The sequence below is a fragment of the Anabrus simplex genome, chromosome 7, assembly GCF_040414725.1.
Source record: "Anabrus simplex isolate iqAnaSimp1 chromosome 7, ASM4041472v1, whole genome shotgun sequence".
Lineage (NCBI taxonomy): Eukaryota > Metazoa > Arthropoda > Insecta > Orthoptera > Tettigoniidae > Anabrus > Anabrus simplex.
This window is the reverse complement of record NC_090271.1, coordinates 143,765,864-143,780,900: the sequence shown is the minus strand read 5'-3', so window position 1 is coordinate 143,780,900 and position 15,037 is coordinate 143,765,864. Positions and strand designations below refer to the sequence as shown.

Sequence of the window (15,037 nt, the reverse complement as noted above, 5' to 3'; positions counted from 1 at the left end):
CCGTCCTGGCAATCCCAGCATGTCTAGCGGCATAGGGCACGCCGTTAATACTCTAATTCCACTGGTCAATTCTGTTGAAGACTTGGCAATTCTTTGATTAATTAGAACATGTTCTAATTCACTTTCAAGACTTTGAAGACTTCTCCAGCCTTGTCAAGTATTGCAAATGATTTCACAAGTAAACATGTGAAGTACTGAAAATTCCTATGAAGTCTTGAATTTGATATTTTAAAAAATTGTGTATAACAGGCATTAGAGATATATCTTTCAGTGCATTTTACTCAACCAAGATATAAAGTTAATTTTTAGTTCTTTTGATCTATTTCAGATATAACTGAAGTCAACAGTCGACATCAAGCTTGAATTTGTTGTAAAAAATAATTTTGTAAAATATGTGAGTGATTCGAAGACTAAGACACCATCAAGGAATTAATAATGTTCATTTTTCCATCAAAATATTTATTGTTGATTGCTTATTTTTATGAATAAATGTCAGCCTTGTTTTAATTTGTGTTCATTTCTGTGTGGTCATCAACCCCATCCTTTAAATGACTCTGATAAGTGAAGAGCCAGCAAACAAATGGTCCACCTCAGGATCTCTCCTGTTTCCCAGCTGAATGTAGCCAGGGGAAAAACAGGCAATATGGAGTGACAACATACGACACTAATAGCAATTTGTCCATCGGATGAAGACATTAAGCCATGAGAAGACCCCTTGGTATTATTCGACAAGCGTAGGTTATGTTCCAACACTGAGTTTCACTTTATCATTATCATCATTCATCACACTATACAACACCGTGTGGTTATGGGCGCGCAGTTGTGAGCTTACATTTGGGAGATAGTGGGTTCGAACCCCACTGTCGGCAGCTCTGAAGATGGTTTTCAGTTGTTTCCCATTTTCAACCAGACAAATGCTGGGGCTGTAACTTAGTTAAGGCCACGGCCAATTCCTTCCCACTCCAAGCCCTTTCTTATCCCAGTGTCGCCATAAGACTTATCCGTGTCGGTGTGACATAAAGCAACTTGTAAACTATAAAACACAAAATGCAATCATCACACCACACACAGGAAGAAACACAATTGCATAATGATTTTTACCAAGGAGGCAAGAAGTAAAATACTCCCTGACAAAAGATGGTACAAACAAATAAACAAGAATCACACACTGCCCATTGCCACTAGCCTTGGATCTAAGAGCATGGGCATTATAAAATGCAACATACATATTGATACAAAGAGAATAACAAATTCATTCAATCACACCAACACAAAGAAAATCTAACCTGTTAAAGGAAACATTAGAACATGCACTCCAGTCACTGGCAAACGTCTGAAATGTCCTGAATGTTCCACCAAAGGACATTTCCTCGTCTGACATTTCTTTATTAGCTTCATTCTTGGTATCAAAAACTGCATTAAACTTCTTCAGTGCATCAGATGTAAGATTCCCCTGTCCTAAAAAATAAAAGAGAGACAGAGTAATAGAATGCAGGCAGGCCAAATTTATAACATTGTCACGGGAAGAGAACGATAAGGATATTCATAAATATAAGATTAAAACAAAGTTAGAAATGAGCATGTAGCTAATGCATGTGAATCAGGTTGGATATAAAGGTCCATTATGCTATTTGTCAAATGTCTTTTCAATTGCTAAAAATTTTCATAGCCAACTAGGTGTCAGAATTTTGTACCGAAACGTGGTCCATTTTCTGGCGACAGTGGGATAGACAAAGACTAGGACAGGGTGGTAGAGGCCATGGCCTTAACTGAAGAACAGCCTGGTGTGAAAACGGGACATACGGTAATCTTCAGAGCTACTGCCCATGGGGTTAAATCTGTATCATGTAGCCAACTCAGTAGGTGTTTTAACCTTCCAACAAATATGGTGACAAGCGTCTTTCACATTTTAGCACTTTTAATTTCGTATGGACTGAGCAAGGATTCATCCTGCAATATTACAACACAGAAAAGAGCCCCTAACCGAGTAGGCTATACAGTAGGATTTGCCCTCATGTATAACTCCAAATGCTACGCAAAGCAGAAGAAGCACGGTCAGCCAAGGCACTCCACACAGATGCAAATGCTGCGGTGATCTGAGGGTGTTACGCAAACAACCGACCCAGTGCGTACTGAGCACATGCAAGAATCCTGCCGTTATTGGTGAAAACCTGGAGGAGAGACAACTCCACTGATAAGAGCACATCAAGCAGTGAGGCAAAGATCATCCAGTACAGAAAGCTCTTGCCATCTGAAAACCAAGGAGAAGCCGAGGACACCCTAGAGCAGGGATGGCAAACCTATGCCACGCGTGTCATTAGGTGACACGCGAACACGATTTCAGTGGCACATCACATGCACATATTTTTATGTTTGTTTTGTACTATATACTATACATATCTCGTACATCGTATAGTCATAGTGTTTCAGGTTTAAGAAATGAATACCGAAAATCTAAATTCTAGTTCCATTCGAACGTGCATTATGGCAACACTACGACACTGATATGTCCGGAAGTCAAGTGAAATAAATGTCAGATGCGGCCGACGAGCCATTCGCTCACCCATATCAGTGAATTAGTGAAGTTTGGCTTGTGTGTGGTTGCCAGCATCGCATAATTATTCTTAGTGAGTAAATGTTTATTGTTATGAATTTTTACGACAAAGAGTTGCCAAGAAATTATCCCAATTTTGAGATTTGGAGAAACTATCGCACTTTCTTCAAAACCTCATATTGCACAAATGAGTCGTTTTCTTTTTTTTTTAGAGTGGTTAGATATTGACAGTTTAGGAATGGAGTTCACTGAATTTTAAGAAAGCATGTATGGGTGAAAACGTTTGTACAACTTGATGAAGGATTAGTAAAAATCGAGTGTGCTGTGGATGGTGTATACTCTCTCCAGAAGCCGGGGAACTTAATACTTGATCAGTGGAACAGTCTCCCACAAAATTTTTCGGCCATGAATATACTTGCTACAGCGCTACTTACTTCGTTTGGGTCATCATACGCCTGCAAGCAGCTATTTTCTACAGTGAACGTTGTGAAGACAAGTTATGAACCTAACATAAATGACAAAGCCACTAAGTATTTTTGCAGTATTCGCAAAATACGTCCATGAATCATGCAATCACACGTTTAGAGATGGAAGTCTGTGGTGGCGGCGGTGGTGGTGAGTGAGTGAAGGCGGAAGTTGTATCCATTAAAAACGAAAATAACAAGTGGGACAGTAGACAGTTGAGAATAATAATATAGACCTAGTTGGAAGAGGTTTGTCATCGCTGCCCTAGAGCAACAAGGTGGTTAACAGCTGAAATCACCTTGAGGAGAAAGGACATCCCTGTTGCCCAGATACTGAAGCGGAGGGAATAATCTCGATGGATCAATAGCATCGATCTTGAGAGATACTTGGGAATGCCCCCACACTGCAGGCACATAAGGCCACGGAAAAGAAAGAAGTGAAAGATACAGATATCTTACTACGGTTCAAGTAAGATATCTTTTTATCACAAAAGGTGATAGAACCAGTCATCCCCGTCCATACACACATCAATGTAGTTGCATTATGTTTTGCATACAGCATCTCAACATCACATTCAGTGATTCTATCTTCTGTGGTAACGCAAAATCATCTTTTCAAGATAGCCCATTTTAAATCACTGCTGATAAGATAGGTGATTTGAGGTGATTACAGAAATATAGAAATGTCTTTGTCATAATACCAGAGATTTCATAGACTCTTTTGACAGATGTCACTATCTTGCTACAAAGCAAGTTCCATGTGATCAAACTTCTCCGCTAACTTTGTGAATATCCTGAACTCAATGGTAATGCCAATCAATGCAGGAAGGAAAAAAAAAAAAGGTTTTTTTTTCTAATGCCAGATTTTGAATTCACTCGATTAATCTTCTGGCCTCCCAATACAGCTTCTACACATTGTTCTGCTTTGAGAGGTGCAGTTTAATTCTTGTCTTAATAATGGTCAGGACTGTCATCCCAACAAAAATTTAATAGCAGCTCCAGCACATTTTTCATTTCACCAAAGTCAACAGTCACTGCCAATGGCTGATATTGAAAACGGAATGGCACTGCTCCCAGACTTCAGTAGAGATAGGTGAGATTACTAACTGTGGCAAAATAAAAGCACCAAGGCACTTGGTGAAATAATGTAAGACCCTTCAATCGCCAAGGTGACTCTTTATTATGCACCCCTGATGATTCAGATCAATCGGTTGTCACTAAGAGACATCACATCAACGGTATGCCTAAGCCTATAACAAAAAAAGAGCACCAACCATCAAGGTTGCAGCGGAACCACTAGCAACTTGTCTGTGGTACATTTAAGCAAATTTTATTGAACGAACAAAATTATAGAATTTAAAACAGATGACAAAGTGGGGGTTAAAACACCAAGAAAGAATAGAAGCTTAGACAAGGAACATGACCCTAACTAGGTCATAAAATGAATAAAAGAAAATAAAATGGAAAAAACTTGTTGTTTTTCTTGACTGTTGGCATGAGATAGAGTTCAGTACTGTCTCCCAGGTGATAATATGCAGAATCTTATAAATCTTACCTCGTATGATATGTAAGAGAAAGAGAAATCTTCATTGCCCCTGCTGGGGATCCACCAAACTGACCTAAGAAGTAATTTTACTTGTATAGTAAAATATCATTAAACTACCGACATTTCCCAAAGCAGGCAGGTGGAAAAACACTACTATTGGCTGACATGAATTCAGCATGGCAATATTCCTAAAATTCAACACAGATATATTTCATTACTAACTGTGAAACAATAACAAGACATAAGCAATAAATATGAATTACTGTATGCTATTATTATTGTTAACTAGACCAGTGGTCTGTCACAGAAGAGTCTTCCCACTGTGTGGGGCACCACTTCCTCTGAGAGGCTCTATGCTAAGCACCCCTAACATGTTAGAACAATGGTATTTTTGTCATGAGCCAAGACGTGCAAAGACCAATCTTTTCCAGGATTTACATGAACACATGGTAGCACTGTCCAAGCAAGTGACGTAGCCACTAACATAAAGAGGCCATCGTCTTCTGTGCCCAGTGCAGCATGTTCGACAGGGGAGGGGGTAAAATAATACTGAACTACTACCACAAGAACAACTGGGAAGCTATCTGCCATTAGATAGCGACCTCACCCTAGATAGCCAAGAGGATGCGCCGCACCAACTACATGTCAACTCATAATGTGCAGACCTTTGGGCAGAGCAATGGTTGCTTAGTAGCCCAAAGCCCATCAGGAATGTAGTAGGATGGCTTTTCTCTTTTAATAATCTAAACCACTGGTTCCCAACCTGGGGACGATCGCCCCCAAGCAAGTGATTTGGGTCATCAGGGGGGCAATAAATAAGTGGGGGGGGGGATTTGGCGGCGATGGGTATTCAAAGTAGGAAAAATTAAAATAGTACTGTACAGTAGAAGTTGCCGGGTAACACGAGTCACTGGCTATTCTCAGACGGCCAGTTCACCACACTCGCCCCTCTCCACAGTCCCCACCTGTTGTTGCTCAGCGCGGCCGACAGGTCACTGAACCCTTCCCACTCCTGCCATCACAACACACTTGCCATTGACCTACATTCGTCTTTAGCCTTTGTGTGCCTCACCATCAGTTTTTGTGCATTTCTTTTGAAGCGTAGAAGTTCAAGCACAATGGATTCAAAAAAGAAGAAGTGTCGTCAATAACCAGCTGAGTATTTAAAATTCGGTTTGATTGCGTTACTGCAAAATGTGCAGTTTCCACATTGTCTTTTATGCAATAAAACTTTTACTAGTAATGAAGCCATGAAGCCTACGTGAGTGAAAGATCGTTCATCCACAGTACACAGTGATAAAGTGAGTAAAGAACTTAGTTATTTTCAACACCTCAAAGCTAAAGCTGATAAACGGCCTGATGTGAGCGAATTATTTGAAAAAAGAGCAACCGACCTTGACAAAGGTCTTCTTGCTTCATACGAGGTGTCTTTATTGATCGCTAAATGTCGTAAACCTCACACAATTGGCGAAACTCTTACTTTACTGGCTACCAAAATAATTGTTGAAATCATGCTAGGTGAGGGCCCTAGTAATACGATAAGTAAATCCGTTCATTGAAGCGACAATACTGTTTCCAGGCAAATTGACGAAATGGCCACAGATGTTGAATCCAAACTCACTAATTTGTTGAAAAAAAGAAAATTTGCATTGCAGATTGATGACTCAACTGTGATTGATAACAAAGCAATTGTACAGACGTGTGCAAATTATTAGAATAAATGATAAAACTAACAGTAATTCACTTTTAAAGTATAATTATAATAATTTATCAATATACAATGACCTCTTTAGTACTTTGTGTGCATTCCCTTGTTTTTTTATAACCATTTGGATCCTCTTTGACATGATTGACACAAGGTTCTTGCACATTTTCTGAATTTCTTCATCTCGATGCCATATATCTATGATGTTTTCAATGAGGTTATTGTTCTTTTCTTCATTCTTGACTTCACAATTCCCCATAAATTTTCAATTGGGATGCAGTCTGGGCTATTACCAGGCCAAGGCAATGTCTTTATACTGTTTTCCTTCCAAGAATTTCTTAACAGACTTGGCCTTATGGCATGGTGCTGCGTCATGCATAAAAATGCAATCTCCATCAGGAAACTAATACCTGATCTGAGGCAGCAGACGGGTTCGAAGCACCTTCTTGTACTGATTCTGCTCCATCATGCCCTCAACAATGTATAATCTGCCACATCCATGAACTGACATGCAACTCCATACCATCACTGAAGTTGGATGTTTAACTTTCTGTGTGGTACAGTTTGAAGAAAACGCCTCATCAGGGGTCCTTCTCACATATTGGCTGCTTTCCTCCGACACAGAAAATATGGACTCATCAGAAAAGATTACCTGCAAGATATTAAGCACTTCTTGGAATGGCTTTTTCAACAGAATGTTTTGGAAATATAAGAAAATAAATCAGTACACCTCTGACTGAATTTTTGAAAAAAATCCACTTAACCCATGAGGATGAAGTTACTTCTTAGCAAACAGTAAATTATGGGATATATCATGTGGCTTACCTTTTCCCAATTGTCCTTAAGCTCATTATGCATTGTTTTTGCCCATTCCAGCCGTTTCTTAGCCATGGTAGGTGTTATTTTGGCTTTATTTCTCGGCTTTCTTGCAGGAAGTCCTGCAGCACAAAGACTGCTTCTGACAATTGATGGAGATATTTCAACTCCATAGTTCTTTATTTGATTGCTCAAGTCCTTACTGATGCTTCTTCGATTCATCTTAGCCATTTGAATCAATTTTCGTTGCATATGGGGGCTCATTATCGGTTTTCGACCACATTTCCCCTTACGTTTGACTGCACGGTTTTCCCCTGATTTCAATGCAGAGCTGATTCTACTAACCGATACTTACGAAAGATTCAATTTCCTAGCAATATCTTTTTGGGAATATCTACCTTCCTTTAATAAACATTCAGTCAATGCCAATTTATGGGGAGAAAGATCTGTTATCTTAAACATGACCTCACTTTTGCAAGAAGATACAACTTCAGTTCACCACTTCAAAAACTCACTAGGAAACAAATCCAAAACCCAACTTTATCCCAAACTTGGATTATACAGACATATATAAACAATATAAAACACTTCTAGGCTTCAATTCTGGCATAGGAACTCAACACTCAACTAGAAAAAGCTATGGAAACCACATTCAACAATTGCCACAACATCAGCTGATTCGATAAACAGTGTTAGAAACCTCTACAGAGAGGGAAATAATTGTCCCTCAGATATCCCAAAGGGCCATTAGTGGACTGCATGAACCAAAGAATACATAAACAGGTTGAAACATACTTTTATATTCATATGTATAGAGGTTTTTGTACTAAATGAGGGAAGAAACACAAAATTCATGCATTATTCTAATAATTTGCACACGTCTGTATTAGCTTATGTGAGGTCTATCAATGAACAAAAGGAATTACCGAGGAAGTGTTGTTTGCTAGAACTTCAGTCACTGATACGAAGGGATCGTCGATTTTTAAAATGGTGCAAGATTATTTTGAGGAAAAAGAGTTTCCCCTAACAAATGTGAGCGCTTGCGCAACAGACGGTACTCCTGCCATGTCAGGTCGTCATGCTGGGTTTCTAGCACACCTTAAGGCATAAGTGCCAGAGGTCATCGCTATTCACTGTGTCATTCATCGTCAACACTTAGCTGCGAAAAAAATGAGTTGTGTTCTGCATGAAACCCTACAACTGGTTATTACTGGTGTCAACAATATCAAAGCTAATTCCCTCAATAACCACCTGTTCCGACAACTTTGCCATCAAAGTTATGAGGGAGATAGTAGGTTCAAACCCCACTGTCGACAGTACTGAAGATGGTTTTCCATGGTTTCGCATTTTAACACCAGGCAAATGCTGGGGCTGTATCTTAATTAAGGTCACGGCTGCTTCCTTCCCACTCCTAGCCCTTTCATGTCTCATCATCGCCGTAAGACCTATCTGTTACGTGTTACAAATCTCATTTTTGGTCCGTACTGAAAATTTACAGTTCAACAACAATAAAGGTGTTTTAATTTAATCCACCTATTCAATACTTTTATTTTCACTTATAGTGGTTACATAAATAGACTCACAGTTAAATGGGGCATGTTTTGCCCTCAATTAAGGGCATCTTCAGCCTAAAAACAATCATCAAGAGTACAACTAATATTAAAAGAGGAAGCTAAAAGTTTAGCCAGTTATTAAAATTCGGGACATAAAAATGTGAAAAATGATACAATATATAAAGATGCTAATGGAAACACTGTCAATGATTAAACTATAATCTTGTCGGAGATTAAAACTTCTTCCATTAAAATTCCAATTAAAACAGTTCATTTAAAATGTTAGTGGAAAACCAAAGTGGTAATAATATAAAGCCAACGACATGAGGACGTGAACACAAGCATAAACATGATTGTCATAAATACAATATGTCCAAGGCCGCTGATGAAATTCGTCAGCATGAAGTGAGACAGAAGCATCAGTTGAAAAATTGTAAGTGGCCCTTAGCACCGGTAGGTAATACTATTGGCTGAAACCTTGCCAGGAAATGTCAGTAGATACTGAAATAATGTTTTCTGTAAGAGAAGGAAAAGATGAAATAAGAAGTTGAACGTAAGGAGAGAATTCGGATTACATAAATTGAAACAGATGAGGACTTACATGTTAGTTGAAAGTTGTTATTTGTTATCTACTGTTGTGTTGGTTGCTGCCCTTCTGTTGGCTCTGAGTCTGGTGTTGTAACTGTGCTGCAGAGGCAGCAGTGAACTCGGAGGGGAAGGAATAGGGGAGTGTGGAAGGGAAGAGAGGATGGGTGGAGTCAATTGTGACGAGGCTGACAAAGGGGCAGAGTCAACCGTATTGCTGGAAGTAGGCTTAATATCTGTAGGTGTGGGAGGAGTATTAAGAGTATGAAGAATTAAATATATTAGGTATCCTAAATTTATTCGAACTAACTGACTTTAATAATTTCGGCATTAATTCATGTAACATACTTTTACTGTCCGTGGTTTCATTAAGATTCTGTTGCTTATTGTACGTCTGATCTAAATAGATATATAAACTATCTAATTCGTTCAACATTCTCCCTTTTTCTATGTTTCTAATTATCGCTAGGTCTTTCTCTATGGATTCAAATCTGTGACCAGTCTTCCTCATATGCAAACTCATCGCCGAGTATTTCCTATGTTTTTCCGCGTTAACATGTTCCATGTATCTTGTCATAAAACTTCTCCCAGTCTGTCCAACATATGAAAAATTACACTGAGTACATTTGAGTCTGTATACTCCTGATCCCAAATAACGATTTTTATCATAATTAACTATTTATGATTAAAGAATATGGACTGGTTAGTATTAGTAGTTCTAAAAGCTATATTAAAATTATGTTTCTTGAATACATTAGTAATCTGGTGTATAGCTGGATTATTAAAAGTGAATGTAGCATACTCAGTTTTTTGGTTTTTTTCTGGTATCAGATTTGTGGATAACTTGTTCTTAATTTTATTGATTAATTTGTTGATCATTTCTATTTTGAAACCATTTTGTTTAGCGAGATACCTAATATAATTTAATTCTTTCTTCAAATTTTTGGGAGATAGAGGGATTCTAAGTGTTCTATAAATCAGACTGTGAAAAGATGCTTGTTTATGTGAATTTGGGTGTAAAGAAAAATTGTTTACAGTTATAGATGATTGTATCGGTTTTCTAAATATTTGGAAATCAAAAGTGTTATCCTTACGCGTAACTGTTACATGTAGAAAATTCAATGAGTTATCGACTTCGTCCTCTTTCGTGAATTTCAAATTAGGTTAGATTTCATTTAACTTATTTAAGATTTCTTGACTATTAGTGACATCTTTGTTTATGATTACAAACATATCACCTACATATCTCAACCATAAATCAGTTGGTTTAATTTTTGCTATTATTTCATTATGTTCAATTGAATCCATAAATATGTCGGCAAGGATGCCCGATATTGGGTCACCCATTGCTAATCCATTCTGTTTATAAATATTATTGTTAAATGAGAAGTAATTATTGTCTAACACAAAATTTAACAATCTAGAGAATTCTTCTATTTCCATTTTACTAAGATTACTGTGTTTATAAATATTATCATGAATGATATTAACAGTTTTATCTGTAGGAATATTCGGGAACATATTCACTACATCATACGAACACATCATCTGGTTTGGACGCACGCCAACTTTAAGCAAAATGTCACACAAGTCAATGGAATTTCTTAATGGTTGTATATTATTAAAGGTGTAATGTCTTTTCAAAAAATTATGAATGTATTTGGAGACCTTATACGTGGGAGAATTTCGGCAATTGATAATTGGACGAATCGGAATATCTTTTTTATGTATTTTGGGCAAAGCTCTAGTTTCTGGGAACCTAGGATTCATATTGATAAGTTTTAATTGTTCTTGTTCGGTAAAGAGAGATGTGGATCTTTTAAGTAAGGCCTTTAAGTTGCGTTGAATTTTAGCTAACGGATCTTTAGTCACTAACGTGTATTTGTTATTATCAAAAAAATCTTCAGTTTTCTTGATATATGTTATCGACTTCGTCCTCTTTCGTGAATTTCAAACTAGGTTCGATTTCATTTAACTTATTTAAGATTTCTTGACTATTAGTGACATCTTTGTTTATGATTAATTTGTTGATCATTTCTATTTTGAAACCATTTTGCTTAGCGAGGTACCTAATATAATTTAATACTTTCTTCAAATTTTTGGGAGATAGAGGGATTCTAAGTGTATTATAAATCAGACTGTGAAAAGATGCTTGTTTATGTGAATTTGGGTGTAAAGAAAAATTGTTTATAGTTATAGATGATTGTATCGGTTTTCTAAATATTTGGAAATCAAAAGTGTTATCCTTACGCGTAACTGTTACATCTAGAAAATGTTTATGATTCTGCAACTGTGTTAATGATGTCTATTTCTCTATCTTTATTAGGCCAATTGTATTTTGGACCCCTTTTAAGTAGGTCATTCTCTCCTTCCGTAAATTGTACCTTGGTCAAGTTAACTACCGTGGGAGTACAGTGTCTGATGGGCCTTTAATTTGTTGTTTCGTTTGTTTACTGCGACGTATTTGTGTCTATCCAATGATTCAATTTCTTATTCAATGTATCCTGTTTCTTACTAAGTGCGTATGTTAATTTGTGTTCCATGTGTTGATAAAATGACTGCCATTCTAATGGGGCTAAATCCTGTGTCACTGCTAAGTGAATGTTATATAATTGCAAATTCAATTTGGATTTCTTCCTGTAATATGCCTTGAATTCATTTTTAAGCCATAACTCATTTACCTTATTTTGGGTTATATTATGGCTTGGACTGCTTATGTTCTTATGTTGTGTTCATTTAAGAAAATTAGGTACCAGTTTCAGTCTCAGACACTGTTTAAGAAAAGCTAAATCCTTTACTAATTTACAAATCTTCATTTTCAGATTGAGAAACTTATTTAATCTACATTTTGCCTGGTTGGCTGTCATATTACATGTTATAAATCTCATTTATCTCATCACCTTTATTGTTGTTGAGACCTATCTGTATCGGTGCGATATAAAGCAAATGGTAAAATTTAAAAGAAAACAATGAGGAATACGAACGCTTGCTTCTATACATGGCAGTACGATGGGTTTCCAAAGGAAACTATTTGCGCCGTTTCTTCAAATTATTTGACACGGTTACTGAGTTTCTCCACACGTGTGATCCTGTTTTAAGTGAGAATTTGAAGCAACGCAAGTTGAAACTTGCGTACCTTACAGATATTTCTTTTAAAATGAAAATAAGGCCAAAGGAATTATTTCATCATTCATCGCCAAGTTTGAAATTTACAAGGTAAATATTGGCCGTAAAGAGCTAATTCAGTTTCCGACCCTTAAAAACAGTTCATTGTCAGATAACGAGATTCTTGAACTCCCAGAAGACAAAATCCTACTTTATACTGATCACCTTGACCAGTTAAGAACTGACATGGAATCAAGATTTGAAGATTTGACCAAGTTACAAATTTTGGATTGGATTCTAGATCCATTCCCGTTTGAAGCTGTGGATAAGCTTGATAACTCTTTGCAGAAGGCGTTTCTAGATCTGAAGTAAGACTGTGAGGCAAAAATCATTTTCAAGCAGAGCGGTTACGAGTTATCCTGGGTGAAGTTTATGGGCACTTATCCACAGCTGTGGGGAAAAACTGAACCATGTCTCATCTCGTTCCCGTCAACATATTTAGTTGAAAAGGAATTTAGTTCTGCTGTCTAGCTCCTCACAAAACAAAGAAATAAGCTGGACATTTGCCTCAAAGGAGAATTGCACCTGGACTTGACAAACATAAAGCCGGATATTCAAGCTTTAACTGAAATCCACCAAGCACAAGGCAGCCATTGAAAAGATAATATAAAACAATAACAAAGTTTTCAAACTTTCATTTATTTTTTCAAATTTTGACTGTCAACTTTCTCAATTTTTCCAGTTTCCAGTTTAAAAACGAAAACATGTACTCCTGTTTTTTAAATGTACATCAATGTTTTTAGTTAATTATTTCACTTCTTTGTTCTTAAAAAAATCTGTAAAAATGTGCATTTTATTTTTTTCTATTCTTTAAGGGGGTACGGAATGCCCTATGCTCCCAATGATAAAATCGGCTGTTTATATTGTACCTTTTCTCTGAAACCACTGGAGGTAGACACTTCAAATTTTTTGCAGCTTATAGTTGAATATCTTGGTCTTCTATTGAAACAAGCATAATTTTTATAACGACCTACTTAAGGAGGATATTATTTTTTATTTTGAAAGTAGATATTTTTGGTATTTTTAGAATATATTTTTGCTAATAAAATTTGTAATATTCAGACAAATAAAAACTGTTGTTTCAGCAATTGAAACAGGTATTTGTAAGTATGTCCTACAAATTTCAAGTTCATATATTCAAAACTGGCTGAGAAAATGCACCTTAAGTATTAAAAAAGTAAACTTACGGGAAACGGGTTTCAAAGTTACCACATCAATGCATGCCAGGTCTATAGCTTGGATTATCTTTCTCTTTTTCAAATTCCTCTTGTAGTCTCTTCTTGGCACCTGTCCTGTCCTTTTTGCCTTGAAAAGCTTTTCTTTTAAAAGGCATTTTCATCAGACGTTAGCCTTACCAGGTCTTTATGCAACATTGCATCAACAGTACGACACTCAACATTCAATCCTAACACTTTCGGAACTTTGCAACTTGTGATGTTTCCCTGGTTAAAACTTGAAACAGCATCATATACACCAAAATGAAGAGTGCTGATACCCACAAACACTGTTTTGGATAGCCGTTTCCAGATGACACTATTGACGCATTCCTTTGGCTTTTGTGTCCTGCCGTGCAGGCATTTTTTCAGGAGATTTTTGTCAAAAAGATCCCTGAAAATTGGTTTGATTTCATCCATAATGGCTGGTGGCAAACTATCAGGATGGTTATATTTCTCCCCTGTTACTTTGCTCCTGTTATATTTGCACCAGCTGTCTGTCCCTGAAAAACACAAGCCATGTACAGGATTTTCATTACTGGAATAAATGTTGAAATATGATGCCCAGACAGCTTTCCTCATTGCTTCCACATTATCAGTATTTTCCTGATGGTCAGACCACAGTAATTATGGAGAGTATCAGTGAGTGAATCAGCCAATCTGTTCTTACCCTCTAACATTCTACCATCACTAAGTTTCTTTCCCTTTATGGTTGATTTTAGTCTTCTCAATCTTGTCCCCATACGTTTCCAAACGTGACCAACACATTCCAGTTTGGCTATATTTACATCATTTCCATAGGGCTTAGAATCCTGAACAACTTTGAAAGCCTTAGAGTCATCATCCCGTAAGTAATACAAATACCTAGCTTTGTACCACTGAATAGAATGTTGGTCAAGTGACATGCAAGAGACCGTCATGTCTACTCACAGCAGAAATCTATCGTGCATCATCATATAAATTATTTTAAAAAGCACACTTGTAGTTATCATATCACCATAATTTATACACCATTTTAAAGAAGGCATTTGACATATTAAGAAATAACAATAATATAAAAATGACAAATTTTTGGCAAAATACCCATTCCGTATCCCCTTAAGAGTGACCGGATAAAACTGCTATGGTTGTTTTTATATACAGTAGTAAAATTGTTTAAAATAATAAAACTGCTTTATTATTTACACTTTACTTCTAATTAAAATTAGGCTTTCAATGAAAATGAAAAGGGGGCGATAGATGTTAGTTAACCTCCTGAAAAGGGAGATGGGCCACAAAAGGTTGGGAACCACTGGTCTAAACCATCATCACTCACTCACTCTATCCACTAACAACTGAAAAAAGGCCGAGGCATTTCACATAAAACAATGTCTCCAACAAGGATGACACATGTACTGAATATTCGAGGTGTGTTTTTTAAGTAAGGGCTATTTTG

At 36.9% G+C, this 15,037-nt stretch overlaps 1 protein-coding gene across 1 annotated transcript in view; it reads right to left on the bottom strand.

Annotated features, from left to right (window-relative positions):
- Nucleotides 1-15,037, bottom strand: part of LOC136877378 (RRP12-like protein) — a 129,465-nt gene that overhangs the window by 107,498 nt on the left and 6,930 nt on the right. Inside the window, exon 2 of the mRNA XM_067151364.2 lies at nt 1,287-1,458. Coding sequence (XP_067007465.2) covers nt 1,287-1,458 — 172 coding nt within the window. The remainder of the gene's footprint in view (nt 1-1,286; nt 1,459-15,037) is intronic.